The 16823-nt window shown below is 41.0% G+C and overlaps 1 protein-coding gene across 4 annotated transcripts in view; it reads left to right on the forward strand.

The window, feature by feature from the left end:
• CAMSAP1 (calmodulin regulated spectrin associated protein 1) overlaps nt 1–16823 on the forward strand; it is a 170166-nt gene that overhangs the window by 37726 nt on the left and 115617 nt on the right. For all 4 annotated transcript variants that reach the window (XM_033960900.1, XM_033960901.1, XM_033960899.1 and 1 more), the window contains 3 exons: nt 2387–2649; nt 11498–11659; nt 14077–14157. In XM_033960900.1, the coding sequence (XP_033816791.1) occupies nt 2387–2649; nt 11498–11659; nt 14077–14157 (506 nt within the window). The remainder of the gene's footprint in view (nt 1–2386; nt 2650–11497; nt 11660–14076; nt 14158–16823) is intronic.

The following is a 16823-nucleotide window of genomic DNA, read 5'->3' on the forward strand; positions in this document are numbered from 1 at the left end:
CGAGTATTCACGAAGTGCATGGTGGTGGTTGCGGCAGCCCTGAGGTCACGTGGACTCCATGTGTTCCCTTACCTGGACGATTGGCTCATCAAAGCCCCGACCAGGGAGGGGGTTATCTCAGCGACCCGACAGTCTATTGCCTTCCTGCAAACTCTCGGGTTCGAGATAAACTTTCCAAAGTCTCAGTTGAGGCCGTCTCAGTCTCTTCAATTCATAGGTGCGGTGCTGGACACGGTGCGCCTGCGCTCCTACCTGCCGACCCAGCGGTTGGAAGCCTTGGTACGGATGAGCCGCCAGGTCTCCCAACTATCGAGGGTGTCGGCCAAGCACATGATGATGCTGCTGGGCCATATGGCCTCGACGGTACATGTCACGCCGTTTGCGAGGCTACATCTGAGGATCCCTCAGTGAACCCTCGCGTCCCAGTGGCGTCAGGAGTGCGACCCGGTGTCTCGCCTCATTTCGGTGACTCCGCTTTTGCGGAAATCGCTGCGTTGGTGGACAGACTCTTCAAATCTGTCCATGGGGCTACTGTTCCGCACTCCGCCTTTCCGCAAGGTCCTGACCACGGACTCCTCGGAGTACGCGTGGGGAGCCCATCTCGACGGTCTTCGCACGCTGGCCAAGCCACAATATTCTGATGGAAGAGGTGGTGGAGACAGAGACACTGTCTGAATTCAAGAAAGCCTTGGATAGGCACGTGATATCTCTTAGAGAGAGGAAGAGATAATAGTTACTGCAGATAGGCAAACTGGATGGGCCATTTGGCCTTTATCTTCCATCATGTTTCTATGGCTAATTATTAGCCTAAGCTACCACTTATTTCTGGGTATGAGCAAAAAGGAATGAATCTACTTTTTTTTAGGATCTTGCAGGCTATTTGTGGCCTGGATAGCACATCTGTTTTGGGACTTGAGTGTAAATTGTAGTGAAGCATTCGGTAGGATATAGAACACTAGTTGTGAATGTGTACTTTTTACTGACTCAATAACCGTGCTTGTGAGCCTCCATTTATTGGTGGTGTTAACACACTTTGAGGAGTTGGGAACACAATTACGCGTCAGAAGGGATCTCAGTAGTGTAAAATTTTATATTTTGAAATGGCTGTTATGTAGTGCTCCTATTTAAAAAACTTATTCCTACAAGTTAACCCCCTCCCCCCCCTATGGACCTGGTTAAAATACATGCAGTTTTTTTCTCTCTTTGGACTTTGAATTTTCAAGGTAGAAATGTGTACTTTTTAATTCTGGAAAAACTTCTTCAGGGTAACTACATTTATATGCTACTTTGAAAATTTGACCTGTACCTCAGAGCAGGTGTAAAATCAAGAACAAACTCTTTCCCAAACTCAAGAATTGCTGCTCAGTCTGAATAAGCTTATAGGCAAACAGGTGGTAGACAAATAGATTTACCCCTTTGTTTCAGATGGACACTTTATTAAAAATAAAATTACACAGTTAAAGCACTGTTTTGCCTACAGAAATGCTTTTGAATCATGTTGTATATATATGTGTGTGTGTGTGTATGTATGCATATTTGTTGTGTATATGTGTGTGTGTGTATATATATATACATATACAGTGGATTTACGAGCATAATTCGTTCCAGAAGCATGCTCGTAAACCAAATTACTCGTATATCAAAGCGAGTTTCCCCTTAGGAAGTAAGGGAAACTCGCTCGATTGATTCCATCTCTTCCCCCCCCCCCACCGTGGCCACTGGCGCTGCTCTGCCCCACCCTACTACATCCCCAAAAGACCCACCCCACCCCCGAGGCCATTGGTGCGCTTCCACATCCCCCTCCCTGCAAACCGGCATCGCCCGCCCTCCCCGCTTGCAAGCGCTGCCCCCTGCGAACCAGCATCGCCTCCCCCTTGTGAACGCCCACCCTCCCAAACTAAAGCCTTACCCCCATTTGGCACTGGCACACAGAACCAACCCACAGGATGTGCGGGTGCCTGAAGATCCTGCCTCTTGCTGGACTGGGCCTTGAGCATCTGCGCATGCTCAAGGCCTTATGGCTCCTGCCTCTCTCTGAGATTGCCCAGTCCGGCAAGAGGCAGGATCTTCGGGCACCGGCACCTCCTGTGGGTTGTTGCTGCGTTCCGGTGCCAGATGGGGGTAAGGCTTCAGTTTGGGTGGGCATTTGAGAGGGGGGGGGCGTTCACGGGCGGGGGAACCCGCAAATCGAATCAACACTCAGTTTGCGAGTCACGATTTGCGAAAATGTTTTGCTCATCTTGCAAAACACTCGCAAACCACGTTACTCGCAAACCGGGGTTTGACAGTGTGTGTGTGTGTGTATGTGTACGTGTATGTGTGTGAGTGTGTGTGTGTGTATGAGATAGATAGACAGACTCCTTGATCCTATTCTTCTTCATTTCAGATAATATACCTGAGGACCTAAAGGACCCATTTTATATTGATCAATACGAACAGGAGCATATTAAACCACCTGTTATTAAGCTGCTGCTGTCCAGCGAATTGTATTGTCGTGTCTGCAGCCTCATTCTAAAGGGAGACCAAGTAGCTGCACTGCAGGGACATCAGCCAGTCATTCAGGTGCTCTCTCGAAAAGGGATTTATGTCATGGAGAGTGATGATACTCCTGTGTCTGAATCTGACCTTACCTCTGCTCCAATCAAAATGGTTAGTTGAATTTTGCAGACATTTAAGAACTATTTTTGCTGATGATTTCAAATAAGTTTAAGGGAGATGTTGGTGGTTCTTGTTCTGTGTCTATATTTTATTAATAATGACTTCAAATGTTACTCCTGGTAGAATTATGTGTAAAAAAATTAAAAATTAGCAAATCCTGCAAGTTTATTTGTCAAAATTTTAAACAATATTTTTGCTAATTATTATCCATATTCTATTTAAAACATTGAAAATAAAATTGTTTTTTTTCATACTTTTGTTGTGTGGACATTTTATTTTTCTATCATGTTGCTTCCAGATTTTCTTTTCTGCTTTTCTATCGTCTGCTAATTCTCCTTCAAAAAGTTGCTATCCATTTGTCTATTCCCTCACTGCACCTACCTCTGACATGTTGATCATTCCTTTTTAGCTCTTTTCTGCCTCTTTCTAACCCTTCTCCTCTTTTTCAATTTTATGCTACCTATCAAATTTCCATCTTCTTTCCCATTCTCCAACTTATTTTCTCCTCAACCCTTCATTCCCTTTCAACTTCAACATACTCCCCATGTTCATAATTCTACCCTCTATAATAACTGTCTTCTCATGATTCCTTACCCCTTCCTCTCCCTCCTGACCTCTCCCTCATGGTTCTACCATTCTCAGAGTCTTTCTTTACTCATAGTCCAGCATCTGCTTCCTCTTCCTTCCCTCCCCACTCTCATAGGCTAACATCTGCCTGTCCTTTCTCTTCCCTGCTTCACTCTCCCCCCATGGTCCAGCATTTCTCCCACTTTCTTCCCTCAGTCCCATTGCTAGGCATCTCTCCATCACTCCCTTCTGCTCCTGAATCCAACATCTCCCTCATTATCCATCTCCATCTCCTGTGTCTCTCTTTCTCCCTCCCTCTCATTCAACCCATGTCCAACATCTCTCTTTTCCTCCATTGTGTTCCTCTCCCCAAGCAGCATTCTATCCCTTCCTTCTGCCATATCCAACATTTCTGTTTCTTTTCCACTGTTCACCATCTCTCTCTGTCTGTGTGTGTCTCTTTCTCTCTGTTTTGTGCCATGGGTCAAACCTCTCTATACCCCTCCATGCATCACATTTTCTTGTACAGCATTTCTTGCTCTCTCCTCATGTACCATCTCTCCCTCCTCTCCACCTTATGTCCAGTATTTCTCTCCATGCATTCAGTCCTCCCCTCCACTATATACACAATTTCTCCTCTCACCCCTTTCCATCTTTTTGTTGCATCTGTCCTTTCCTCTCTTCTACCCCATGTCCAGTTCTTCCTCTCCCCCTCTTGTGCAGCATCTGTCTTCCTCTCCCATCCACCTGTGCACCATCTTTCCTTCCTTCCTCTCTCATCCCCTGTGTAGCAGCATCTTTACTCCCCTCCTATCTCCCTGTGGACCATCTTTCCTTCCTGCCCCGCTCCCTGTGCAGCTTTTTTCCTACTTTCCCTCCCCCATTCATCTTACCTTCCCTCCCATCCCCCTGTGAACCATCTTTTCTTCCTTTCTCCCTTGTGCAGCATCTTTCCTTCTTCCCTGCCCCATCTCAGGTCTCTCTCTTTCTCTTTCGTGTCTTGTAGCCTCGATTCCCATGGGCTGCCTGCCACTAACCTGGAAGTCTCTCCGCAACAGAGGAGAGGCTTTCGACTTAACAGCAGGCAGTGTTTGGGAATCGTTGCCAGTGTCGTGATCCTTTCAGGCAACGCCATCAAGGAGGTAGGAGATTCTGTGCAGAGAAGGGGGATTCTGCGCATTTTCTGTGTTGCACAGAATTCCACCAGGAGTAAAATGTATTTCTAGACAAAGGTAATGTTTCTACAAAAAGGTGGCATTACATCTTTGTGTATCTTATGGCATGAATTAGGTTGGAGATAAAAAAAAATTTCAGTTAAGAGGAAGAAAAGCTTAAAGTAGGTGCAGTCCAACTCACAGTTGTACTTTTTTCTGAATTGGCAATGGCATAGACCCTTGACCAAAATATTATTCCTTTTTCCAGTCAGTGGAAGGAAATGTTAGAAACTAGGAAAGATGTAAATACCATTCTCTCGAGAATTCTTATAGGGAATTTTATTAGCATTCTTTTGCTCCACTTCCCAGGCTGTTCTCCAATTTCTCAGTTGTTTCTACAAGAGAGATGGTAGGAGCAAGTCTTTTCTGCTCATGTTTATTTTAAATTAAATTTGATCTTTTTTGCTAACTTTGACAAAACTTTTCAGTACTGCAGAGGATCCCACTCTTGAGACCACTCTGGCTGCAGGAGAGCACAGACTCTGAGGTCAAGGATGTTCTTCCAAGGGGCAGACTGCTTTGCAGTGCATCTACTTGGATAGCCTGTACTAACATTTCAAGGGCTCAGGGACCATTCCCTTAGGAGCAAGGCTTGCCCCTGGTTCGTCCGCAGTGGGCTTGAGCACAGGCTGAGTGGCTCCGTGATGGTTTTTCCAGGATCAGAGCCAACTGTTTCCCTCCCACCGTTTGCATGCATGAGGTTTGGTAGGGATTGAGGTCTCCAACCGGTTCTTTGGGCCCGAGAAGCAGTCCGAAGATTCAATCAGTCTAGATTCCAGGCTTGTTGAGGCAGAAGTTCTCCCTATAAGCTATTTGCAGCTTCCACACTTGCAGCTCCCAGCACATATCATGGCACAGTGAGTAACACCCCGCCTACCCCAACGTAGAACACCAGTTTTGCAGCAGTTTTAAAAGGGAAAAAGCAGGTGGGCCACACCAAAGGGCCCTTTATGTAGATTAAGAGGAAACTAGCCCAAATGAGTAGATATGTAAGTTAATCAGGGACGCAGAGGATATAGGTTTTCTGTCATAAAAAAAGTTGAGGAATGTGCACATGGTAATTTCATGCAAAAAGGCACCATGACATTTAGCAAAATTATAAATAAGAACAGGGTATATAATTCTAGAAACTGAGGGAACCATAGTTACGTACATGATCCTATGCTCACATATGACAAAGTGGCAGCTGAGATTCCAAAAGTAGTTATAGTTAATGGCTGAAAGAAGTCAACAACTATCCATTAAATAAATAAAAATTGAGAATATAAAAATCTAATACGGATAGAGTGCAAGGTTGAAACTCCCACTGGAGAAAACTATATGCCATTTGAATGCCTCTATCTAAATTATCGATCCATTTGCAACAAGACATTAGTCTTGAGGGATTTAGTAAGTAGGCACCAAGTGGGAATATTATATATAATGGAGTGATGTAGACTCCTATTTTATAGTTCTGCCCTCCAAACTATAAACTGATTCACTGCCCCATACACTTAAAAAGTGGAGGATGATTACAGTACTCATACTATATAAGTCCTTTTTCACATTTATACAATGTAAATGACTAGGGACTAGCATTTATGTTCTGTGGTATACAAAATTCAGAAGGTGGAAAAGAGCTAGGTATATTGCTAATTTACAGACCACCTGGTAACTGAAACATAGTGGAAGGCAAACTATTTATCACAACTATATTCTCCAATCTAATAGTGCTTAGAGATCTAAATCTACACCCTGAAGATCAGGAGGACCCTAAAGTCTGCTCCTTTCAAAAATTACAAAAGCAACTGAACTTCTCAATCTGTCAGTCGGGAAAAAAATCCATAATTCCCAACACCTTGGATGTTCTCTCGATCATTGCCTAGATTTTATCTCATATATATCAGAGGATGTATCATCCCCCTCGATAGCTGGTTCCCATGTAATAAGGTCTATCTGGGCTGACCACTACTTGCTCAGCTTCCACATAAATTTGCCCAAAACCTTTATCTCAAGACATAACGCTTACATATAACAGACAAGACACAGTAAAATACTACCAGGAGAATTCTGGAAATCTATCATAGACCAGTTGGTACCATCTACCTTATTCATAGTTTTACAGGGTTCTGTACTTTTTTCTTTAAATTTTCACTTGGGTGAGTCAGAAAACATCTTGGATAGGAGGAGTTTGAAAGTTATAGAATCGCAGCTTAACTGTCTACTAACCTAAAGGCCTGGAACAGTTCATTTTCAGCATAGGCCCTTCTTACCTGGGTGTGGTGACTGGAGATTGCTGCGGGGAGATAGTTGCTGGAGGTGGGACCAGCGGAGACATGGTTAATTGCTGTTGGTTGTTGCCTAGGATGGGGTTGCGTCTGCTCTCTCATTGGATCCATGGAGTGGGACCATGCTGTTAACTCCTACTCCCGGTTGTCCGATGGAGGCAGAGTGCTGTATTCTTTGGGAGCTGCCCATGAGCATCCACCGCCCACTGAGAACAGTGCGGCCTGGCGCCTGATTTTTCTGTCTCTGTGAATCTTCTGCCTGGAAGCGATGAGTCAGGGCTGCAGCAGCTGGAAAGCCTGAGCTGATATCTGCCCCGTCTGGACTTTTGCCGTTGGGATTATTTAAAATATGCTGAGGCAACAGAGCTGCTTCAGGAAATTGGACTTCTGCTAGACTTATTTGATTTTGTGTTTCAATTTTTTCTTCCAGTTTATGAATTATTTTAAATTTTACCCCTATTCTTTTTATTTTATTAGCTCTATTATATTGTTTAACAGTTCCTCCCTTGTATTCTTTTTTACATATTCCTTTAATTCATTTACATATCTTTTACATAGATGGTGATCCTATCTGTAAAGTTAGGAATTTCTATGAAATATTCTACATACTTCTCTCCTCTCCACTTCTTCCTGTGCTCCATAGCCCTCCCTACCTTCTTCTAACCCCTTCCTCTGTAATGTCGCCTAGAGCTTGTATAGGTATGTGCAACGTTCAAATGGAAAATAAAATAAATAGGCACTAATGTATACAGGTCCATAATTTCATGGCAGGACTACACATTGTCTGTCTTAGATAAAATTGCCCTGACTAGACATGTTAAAGCCAAAAAAGAAATCCAATCCCTGCAAAGGTAAGGAAATTGGAAAAAGCCTGGAGGAAATGCTAAACCCATGATCATTATATACAGTGGAGAAAAGAAGTAAAACAATATGTCAGCAGTAGCAGAAACAAGAAACCTATACTACGAGAATCTGATCAACCAATCAAAAACTCCTCAAAATGCCTCTTTAAGATTTTCAGCTCACTTATATCCACAAAAGAAATCCTAACTGCTTCCAATGCACAACCGGATGTGGATAGTTTAGCAAACTATTTTCTTTTTTAAAAAAAATTATTTATCAATTTTACAGATAAAACAATTTTACAGATAAAACAAAACTTAATTATTTGCAATATATAACAAGGTGAAAACAAACATTTTGTACAGAAAGATTATATGAATACAATGCCTTTTAAAGACTAAAAGAAAATTCACTTTCAGATAACTTCATTCTATTCACACATTTTCAAGTCCTCAAATGATCCAAGATTCTATGAGTGATTCAAAAGAATAAAGTTTAAACAAAATAAGCAAAAAGGTATCTGTTGGCTGATTCAGGGGAGCTTATATTCATATTTTAACTAGGCATTGTTGTTTTAACTAGGCGTTTCAGTGTCAGGAAAGTTGTGAGTTGAGTTGGTTCAAAAAACACATATTTATTATCTCGATACCTTATTACACATTTACATGGGAAACGTAAAAAGAAAATACCACCTAGCTGAGCAACACCTGTTTCAATAGAAGAAATTGACATCTACAATTTTGAGTTTCTTTACTAACATCTGGGAAAACTTGGATTTTCAAACCTAGAAACTCCTTAAATTTATTTTTAAAAAACATTTTTAATATCCATTCTTTATCTGGCAATAATGCCACAGACAATAAAAGAGTTGCTGGTTTAGCCAATTCTTTATCGGAAACTTCTAACATTGCGGTCAAATTTAAATGGGATTCATGCTCAAGCTGATTCTGGTTCTCCCGCTTGCTGATCCGGTATTTTACCCGGCAAATAATATGCCCAAGTAAAATGAGGTATTGAGTCCTCTGGGATATTCAAAATCTCCATAAAGTACCTCTTTATCATTTCCTTTGGACTTATAGTGGAAATTCGTGGAAAATTCAGCAAGCGCAAGTTGTTGGCTCGATAACTAGAGGAAATGGTCCATCAACCACTTGGAACTTTGAGCCATCAGCTTGGCGCTTCAGGCACTCAAAAGTGTGCTGCAGAGCAAAGTGGTATGAAGTTTCTTGGACAACGCAATGGTTGTTGTCAATTTTCAGGGGGCACCAAGAGTGCTGCTCTATGTTTGGGATCCCAGATGCTGTTTCAGTAGGCGGAGGCTCATCTCTTGGTGGCACATGTGACAGGAATGAACAATGTGCAAGTGGATTTCCTCAACTGGAAGACCCTAGATCCTGAGGAGTGGTCACTGTCTCAGGAGGCCTTCACCTGCATTGTGAATCAGTGGGGGGTGCACAACATTTGATCTGATGGCATCTACAGCCAACAAGAAGGCAGCTCTGTTCTTCAGTTGAAGATACGAACCAGGAAGGAAAGGCTTTGACACCTTGGTGCAATCCTGGCCAATGGCAGGTCTTATTTACGCCTTTCCTCCATGGTCCTTGATAGGCAGATTTTTGCGCAGGATCATGACTTGTGATTCTAGTGGCATCAAACTGGCTGAGGCGACTGTAGTATGCAGACTTGGTCTGTCTACAAAGTGATCAAGGTCTCAATCTTTCATGTCAATCCCAGCTGCTCATGCAGGGTCCAATTGCCCTGCAGGATCCAGAATGCTTTTGTCTTACGGCATGGCTCTTGAGCGTGCGGCTCTAGCACATAAAGGCTATTTGGATGGAGTGGTCTCCACCCTTCTAAGATATAGGAAGAAGGGGATAATAGCAGCATATGCAAAAGCCTGGAAGTGCTTCCAAGCTTGGTGTGCCTAGAGGAGTGAGGACCTGAGTTTGGCACCGATTTCTATAGTGCACGCCTTCCTGTAGGAAGGTTTGGGAAAAAGTCCTAGCAGTTGACTCACTGAAAGTTTAGATTGCGGGGCTCTCATGTTTTGGACCTTGGATTAATAAGAACATCATAGCTACACTCCAGATGTGGCCAGGTTTTTGAAGGGCACTTTGCACCTTCATCCTCTGGTGCTACAGCCTTTTCTGGCATGGAGTCTTATTCTGGTGCTACAGGCACTGCTAGAGTGCCCTATGAATCTCTGGAACAAGCTTCTCTAATGGACCTTAGCATCAAGACATTGTTTTTGGTGGCAATTACTTCAACCTGACAAGTGTCAGAACTATAGGCTTTGTCATTCACAGATCCCTTCCTCAGAATTTCGGATTCAGGTGTGGTCTTATGCACAGTCCCATCTTTCTTACCAAAAGTGGTTTCTAGCTTCCACATCAGCCTTCACTCCCTCGTGATTAAGAGAGAGTGATCAGGTGTTGGAATTGTTGGATGTGAACAGACTCTTATTGGCGTATTTGGAGATTATGAACCAGTTTCGACTGTTAGATCATGTGTTCTTATTGGTGGGGGCTTGCCCGTAAAGACCAATCAGCCTCAAAAGTGACCATTTTCAGATGTATCTGAATGGCCATTTCTTCAGCCTATATCAGAAATAGAAAGCATCAGCTTTCATCCATGTAGGCGCATTCCACTAAAAGTGTGGCTTCCTCATGGGCAGAATGTTCGGCGGTGTCCCCAGAAGAAATCTGTAGAGTGGCCACTTGGTCCTCTCTTTTTTCGTTTACGAAGTTTGACAGGGTGGATGTGGCAGAAAAACAGGACTCCACATTCGGATCTTCAGTTCTGTCAGTAAGCTCATCTTTCGTACCCTAAGCTTGGGGGACTGCTTTACTGTATGAGCCTTTTTTTTTTTGTTCCACCTCTAAGAATGTCTACATTCTTTTATTTTATATTTTGTGTGTAATGCTGTTTTGTTTGTGTTTTTAGCATATTTTGTATGTTACTCTGTTCCTCATCTAGATTTGTGGATAGGCGGGTTATAAATAATTTTAAATAAATAAATAAGTTCAGGAATAGAGTGTCTGTTGCATTAGAAGGAGAGATTAGGTTCTTACCTCAGTAATCTTCTTTTTAGTAGACAGATACTCTATATTCCTGAAGCCCTCCCTTTCAGATATTCATTTGCTTGCTTACTGCTTCAAAAGTGCTGGGGTGTCTGGACATCTTGTTTTCTTTCCTTTATCCAGCCTTGACAAGGATAGAGGACACGCCTGCCGTGGTGATGAATTTAGGGGGTATCCATGAAATCTCCCACACTTAGTGCAGGTTGTGCTCAGGATGGTGCCTTGTTTGTTTTCACCTTGTTATATATTGCAAATAATTAAGTTTTGTTTTATCTGTTATACATTTAATGATATAATCCCAACAGACATGTTTCTCGGGAAGCGTCCCCATACCTGTCCCTATTCTGTTTCCTCTCCAGGGCTGACCATCTGCTTTGGTACGAACTAAGTAATTGGAGGAAAGCCCAGAAGGATGGGAGGCGGAGCAAAAGAATGCTAATAAGGCTTCCTACAATTTTTTTGCGAGAATGGATTGACTACCCACAAGTTCAGGAATAGAGTATTTGTCTACTAGAAAGAAGTTTACCAAGGTAAGAACCTAATCTTTCCTTCATTTCAAGGAAATTTAAATGAACTCTCAAATATAAGGCAAGTCACATCAAACTAACAGACTGAATAGCAAGCTACCAATAAATATGAAAGGTAAGGCTAGAACAGTGTTAAATGACAAACTGAAAAAAAAATTTAGCCTATTGCTGTTTTATGGTTTCAATAACAGCTTATTTGAGTCCTTTTGTTGCTTATTTCAAGAGGGATGGTCCTACAGAGAATGGTTTAATATTATTGTATAAGTATCCTGACTCCTTAGTGTTGCCTTTCTTGCGTGTGTTGAAAACTAGAGATGCACATTACATATTTGTCTCCACAGAGCTCTCATATGTCAATGATTGATTCGCTAATGATGGCATACACTGTAGAAATGATAAGCATTGAAAAAGTGGTCACTAGTGTCAAACGCTTCTCTACATTCAGCGCCTCAAAGGAGCTACCATATGATCTGGAGGATGCCATGATCTTCTGGATAAATAAGGTATAGAAAGACTATATTGGTTGAGATGAATATTTTGGGGGGATAGTTCTTTCAAAGAGTACTGTATGGACAAATTGACCATGGAGAAGGCACCTTTGCAAACTGATCCTCCTCCCCCCCCCCTTTTGTGGGAAAATTTGGCAGAGTTGTCTTGGGAAAATGCAAATATTATAATGCCTTTGTATTGCTCCATGATATGATGCCATCTTGAATACTGTGTGCAATTCAGGTCATTGCATCTTAAAAAAGATATAGAAGAATTAGAAAAGGTACAGAGTGGTGAAAATAATAAAGAAAACACAAAAGTTGCTAGGACTCTTCAGTTTTGAGAAGAGACAGCTAAGGTGAGATATGATAGAGGTCTATAAAATACAGAGTGGAGTGGAAGGATTGGGAGCACTCAACAAAGCTACTAAGTAGTAAATTTAAAATAAACTGGAGAATATATTTCTTCATTCAATGTGTTATTAAACTCTGGAATTCATTACCAGATAATGTGGTGGAAGCAATTAGGTTAGCAGGGTTTAAAAAAAAATGTTTGGATACTTTCCTAAAAGAAAAACCCAGAAGCCATTATTAAGATGGACTTGGAAAAATACACTGTTTATTTTTAGGACAAGCAGCATAAAATCTGCTTTTTTCTTTTGGAATCTTGTCAGTTAACTTGTGAGCTGGATTGACCACTGTTGGGAAAAAGTTACTTCTTCCTCCGTTTTTGCGGTTTCTGCACTCGCGGTTTCGCGATTTTTCAGATGCTGACTCTGCCCCCCCAAATTACTTCATGAGTAAAGTTCCTTTTCTTTTACTGTACCGATTAAAAAGTTGATCGCTTACCAACATTCACTCTGAAAATTGCTGCTCCCATGCTTTCTCCCACAAAATCGCTGCTTAAAATCTTACACCCTCAAAATCGCTGCTTCCCAGCAACTCCAACACAGGTAGACACTGTGGATAATGGGTGCAAGCGGTGGGGCCCTGCCATCCCCTTCCACGCCTCCTGATCATCCGACATCCTTTCAGATTTGGGGTTGGAGGGTTAGTTATGTTTTTTGCTGCGCTAACAAACCTTGTCTTTATGCTTCCCAGCACTGTAAGTGATTCGGCGTGACAAGGAGGAAAACACACATTTCTCGTCTTCTCGTGTGGCCGCCAAACTGCGGAGAGTGCGCTTTGGCACGCACCACTACACCACACAGGGGAGTGATCAGGAGAGAGCGAGCTAGAAACTTAGCGAGAGACGTTCTCTCCAGCTTTCAGCATTGTTGTCTTCGTTTATGTTTTCTTTTTTTTCTGTGCATCATCATTCTCCTCGGCCTTGCAAGCTTTTCTCCGCCTCCCACCACCACAAATAGTAATAATAGTGGCTTTTTTCAAAAAAATGCAAATAATGGTTGACATGTTATTCGCGGTTTCAATAGTAAAAACGATGGCATTTACACAAAACCGCGAATAACATATAAAAAGTTATTTGCGGTTTTTCTGTATCCACCGCAAATACAGAGGGAGAAGTGTACATAGAAACAAAGGAACATGATAGCAGATATCCAGTCTGTCCATCCACATACTGGGCTTGATGTACTTTTGGTCTGTCCCAGTATGGTAATACTTATGTTCTTAAAGTTTCTTTGCTCACAGACACAGAATAGAAAAAGAGCCTTAGTAAATCAGTTTGTAAAAGAGCCACCGCTCATCTGGGAGGGAATTCCAGCCTCCCCCCCCCCCCAAGGAGAAATGAGAGGCCTCAGTTGCTGCTTGTAAGATTTTGGACTGGCTCCAAGATCTCAAAAATTTGAGGCCTCTGCTGTAGAAATAATTTTATAGGGAGCTAGTTTGAAAACTGGCTTCTAAGCCCAAGAGTTTTATGAGGAGGCTGAAAATTGGCCTTCCTATTGACATGATAACTTGCATTTGGATTTTCAGTTAATTTGCTCACTTTTTGCAAATCTGGGTTTCAAGTCTGTGTGCATTTGGTCCTTGCCCAATAAGATTTTACCACAGCTTAAAAGAGCTTACTGTGGAACACTCTGAGGTATCCTGCGGTAAAATCCAAATGTGTACATGCAAAATGTGCTAGAAAAAAATCCTGATTTGTTTGGGAATGGAGAGTAAGCATGAAAACGCAAATCAGTTATTGCAGCTACATTACTGCACACAGATTAGCGTGGGCCCTTACCTCCTACAAAATTTTGATAGCTGTATGTTAATGGTAACATTAAGCATTGCCATTAATTGGGAAAATGGATAATCGACCCTTTTTTGGCTGCAGTAAAAATAGCCTTAGCACATGGAAAAAATCCACCTAAGGGTGCACTAAGGCCATATTTTACCGCATTTGATAGAACCCTCAAGTAATTTTTGAAGTTATGTGAATATTTTAGATATTAAACAGTACTAACGTATTCTCTTGTATAATTTAGGTGAACTTGAAAATGAGAGAAATTATGGAGAAAGAACTTAAATTGAAACAGCATTTGTTAGAAAGCCCAGGTCATCAAAAGGTAAAAGGTTAACACATCCATCATCTGTCACCCAAAAATATGTTTGAAAAGTGTGTTTTAAGATTTGAGAGGGAGGAGGTTGCCATATATGAGTGAAGGCTTACTGGGGTTTTATCTCAGGTTGTTTTTTACTGTATACATTATGTCCCCATTAATTTCCTTTTAATGTTGTTCCTTGCACTAAATCCAAACTTGGGCCCCTTTGGTGTCAGGATATATAGTTGTAACTAGTGTTCAGTGCTGCTAATCTCAGGAAGACATAATGCAGCCTGTTTCTTTTTTTTTTCTCTACAAAGTCCTATTGGTTATATGGTCTAATTTTAGAATTACATAGAGCAACTCTGATTTTACAATAAGGCCACATGGATATAGGCCAACTAAATGGGAGATTTTCAGGTTTTTAATTGGTATGTTTGAAACCTGCTTTCTCAATATTAAATTTATACTTAGTATGTAATTTTGATTTTCTTAAATTGAAACCAAAAGTTTTGTTTTTTCATTGAGAGAACTTTTAATATATTTACTGGTAGCTCAAAAGGTTGATTTTAAAAGTGTTGCTCTAGTCCAGTAATTTTAGCTATACTTTTTCAAAATGTAAGTTTGCGGTTTTAATTTGTTTTAATGTTAAATATAGCTAGTAAGCACAAGGGAAAATAAAACCAAGGAATTCATTTTCAATTACATAGTAAAAGCAGGAGTTCAGTGATGTTTTAAGCATCTGCTTTATGTTAAAACCAGAAGCATGGTTCAATAGGGGTTGCACTGAAATGTAGTTTCCATAACCATTTATTCTGCTGTGAACCCTATAACGACAAAATGTTTGATTAACTGCATTTAAACTTATGCTTGTAACATGCCCTTCTCCTGTTCCTTTTCCTTTGCCTAACTTCCTTTCCTTGCTTCCTGAGCAGTCTCCTTCTAAATGGTATTGGAAATTAGTACCCGTAAGTGACTCCTAGATCTTTTATCTAAGCTGTCCTTAAAATAGCTCATTGCTTTTATTTTTATTTGCATTTGTTTGAATGTTGTTTCTGCATAGTAACAAACATGCTTTTTTTCCATTTCCAGCAAAAGATTTTTTTAAAATAAAAGCCACTTCTATTTTATTTTAATAAAAGATCAATTAATACATAAACATTAACTGAAATATTGAAGTAATATAGTACTCTTATTGGGGAAAAAAGTAAATAAGGGGAAAAAAAATCTCACAATATTTTCCGGTTGTAGACCACAAATAGCAGGACAACACCAGAAAAATAAGAAATCAGATTCATAAGTAAAAAGCAAAACATAAAACTAGTAATATAGATCATAACATCCTCAACATACAACTGCAAACTCTGACCCTTAGAGAGAAGAATAATTGCACAGTGGCATTATTGTCTTTTAAAACTACAAGGAAATGAGGGAATGTTTCACACTATTACCACAGTTACCACCCTATACAAAAAGTCACAAGTGACCAAAACTGAGTATATGTCTACAAATGAAAGAAAAAGCCTCAGGATTTAGGTGATCAAATATATATGCCCTACCAGCCACATCATTGGCATAAAAAACTTTCATTCAGTGGTTGTCATAAGTAACATTTATAAACAGCTGAAATGAAACTGGTGCCAGAATCTTAAAACCAGTGCAAAAATGCTACAGTTTTTCCACAGCTATTGAATGAAATTTTGCTCACCTAAATCCTGAGGCTTTTTTTTCATTCGTAGTGGTATACTCAGTTTTGGGCACTTGTGACTTTTTGTATGGGGTGGTAACTGTGGTAATAGTTTGATTATTGTCTATTATACCACTTTGCCCTCCCCAGCATCAGAATTTCTCTTATTGTCTAAGGCAGAGGCATTCAACCCAGTCCTTGGGGCACATCCAGCTAGTCAAGATTTCAAGATATCCACAATAAATTACATGAGGTAGTCATGCCTATATGTCTCTCAAATATGCATTGTGGATATTCTGAAAACCTGACTGGCGGGATATACCCTAAAGACTGGGTTAAGAAGCACTGGTCTAAGGAAAACTTCAGTTCAGTGGGCTCATAAAAGATGCACTTTGCAAACTGAAAATTCAAAACACATTTACAAGGAAAATGAATAAAACAAGATGACCCTAAAGCAGGGGCATCCTGATGCAGAGCAAGACATTATTTTTTATTTCCATATATTTCCTGGGCCATAAATAAGGTAGACCGTTTCTTAAAATAGAGACACAGTACACTAGAGCTTCCCAAACTCTGGGTCAGTACCCCAAATGGGATTACAAAACCTTCCTTTGGGATCATGACTAAGGTGGGCTTTCCATAGGTGCTTCATTATTCTGTGTCTTCAGCAGGTCAGTCTTATTTTGCCACAATCGTGGGTTCATAGCTACGAAAATTGGGAAGCACTGCAGTACACTGACTGTGGCAATATAAATGTAACCAGTAGTCATTCTTTGAATTCCTTCACTTGAGAATTCCCTCCCCCTAACCCCCCCCACCCAAATAAACCCCAATGTCCAAGCTATCAGCTGAAATATTTCCAAAGCTTACATGCTCTCTAGTACATCCAAAAGCTAGATAAAAGATCTCACATATGGGAGATATTGCTCGTTCGGGTATATCCAAAACCTCTACCAGATTTTTCTTAAGTTCCATTGGGGGAAACAGGGGAATAGAAGGAAAA

The sequence above is a fragment of the Geotrypetes seraphini genome, chromosome 10 (assembly GCF_902459505.1).
Source record: "Geotrypetes seraphini chromosome 10, aGeoSer1.1, whole genome shotgun sequence".
NCBI lineage: Eukaryota > Metazoa > Chordata > Amphibia > Gymnophiona > Dermophiidae > Geotrypetes > Geotrypetes seraphini.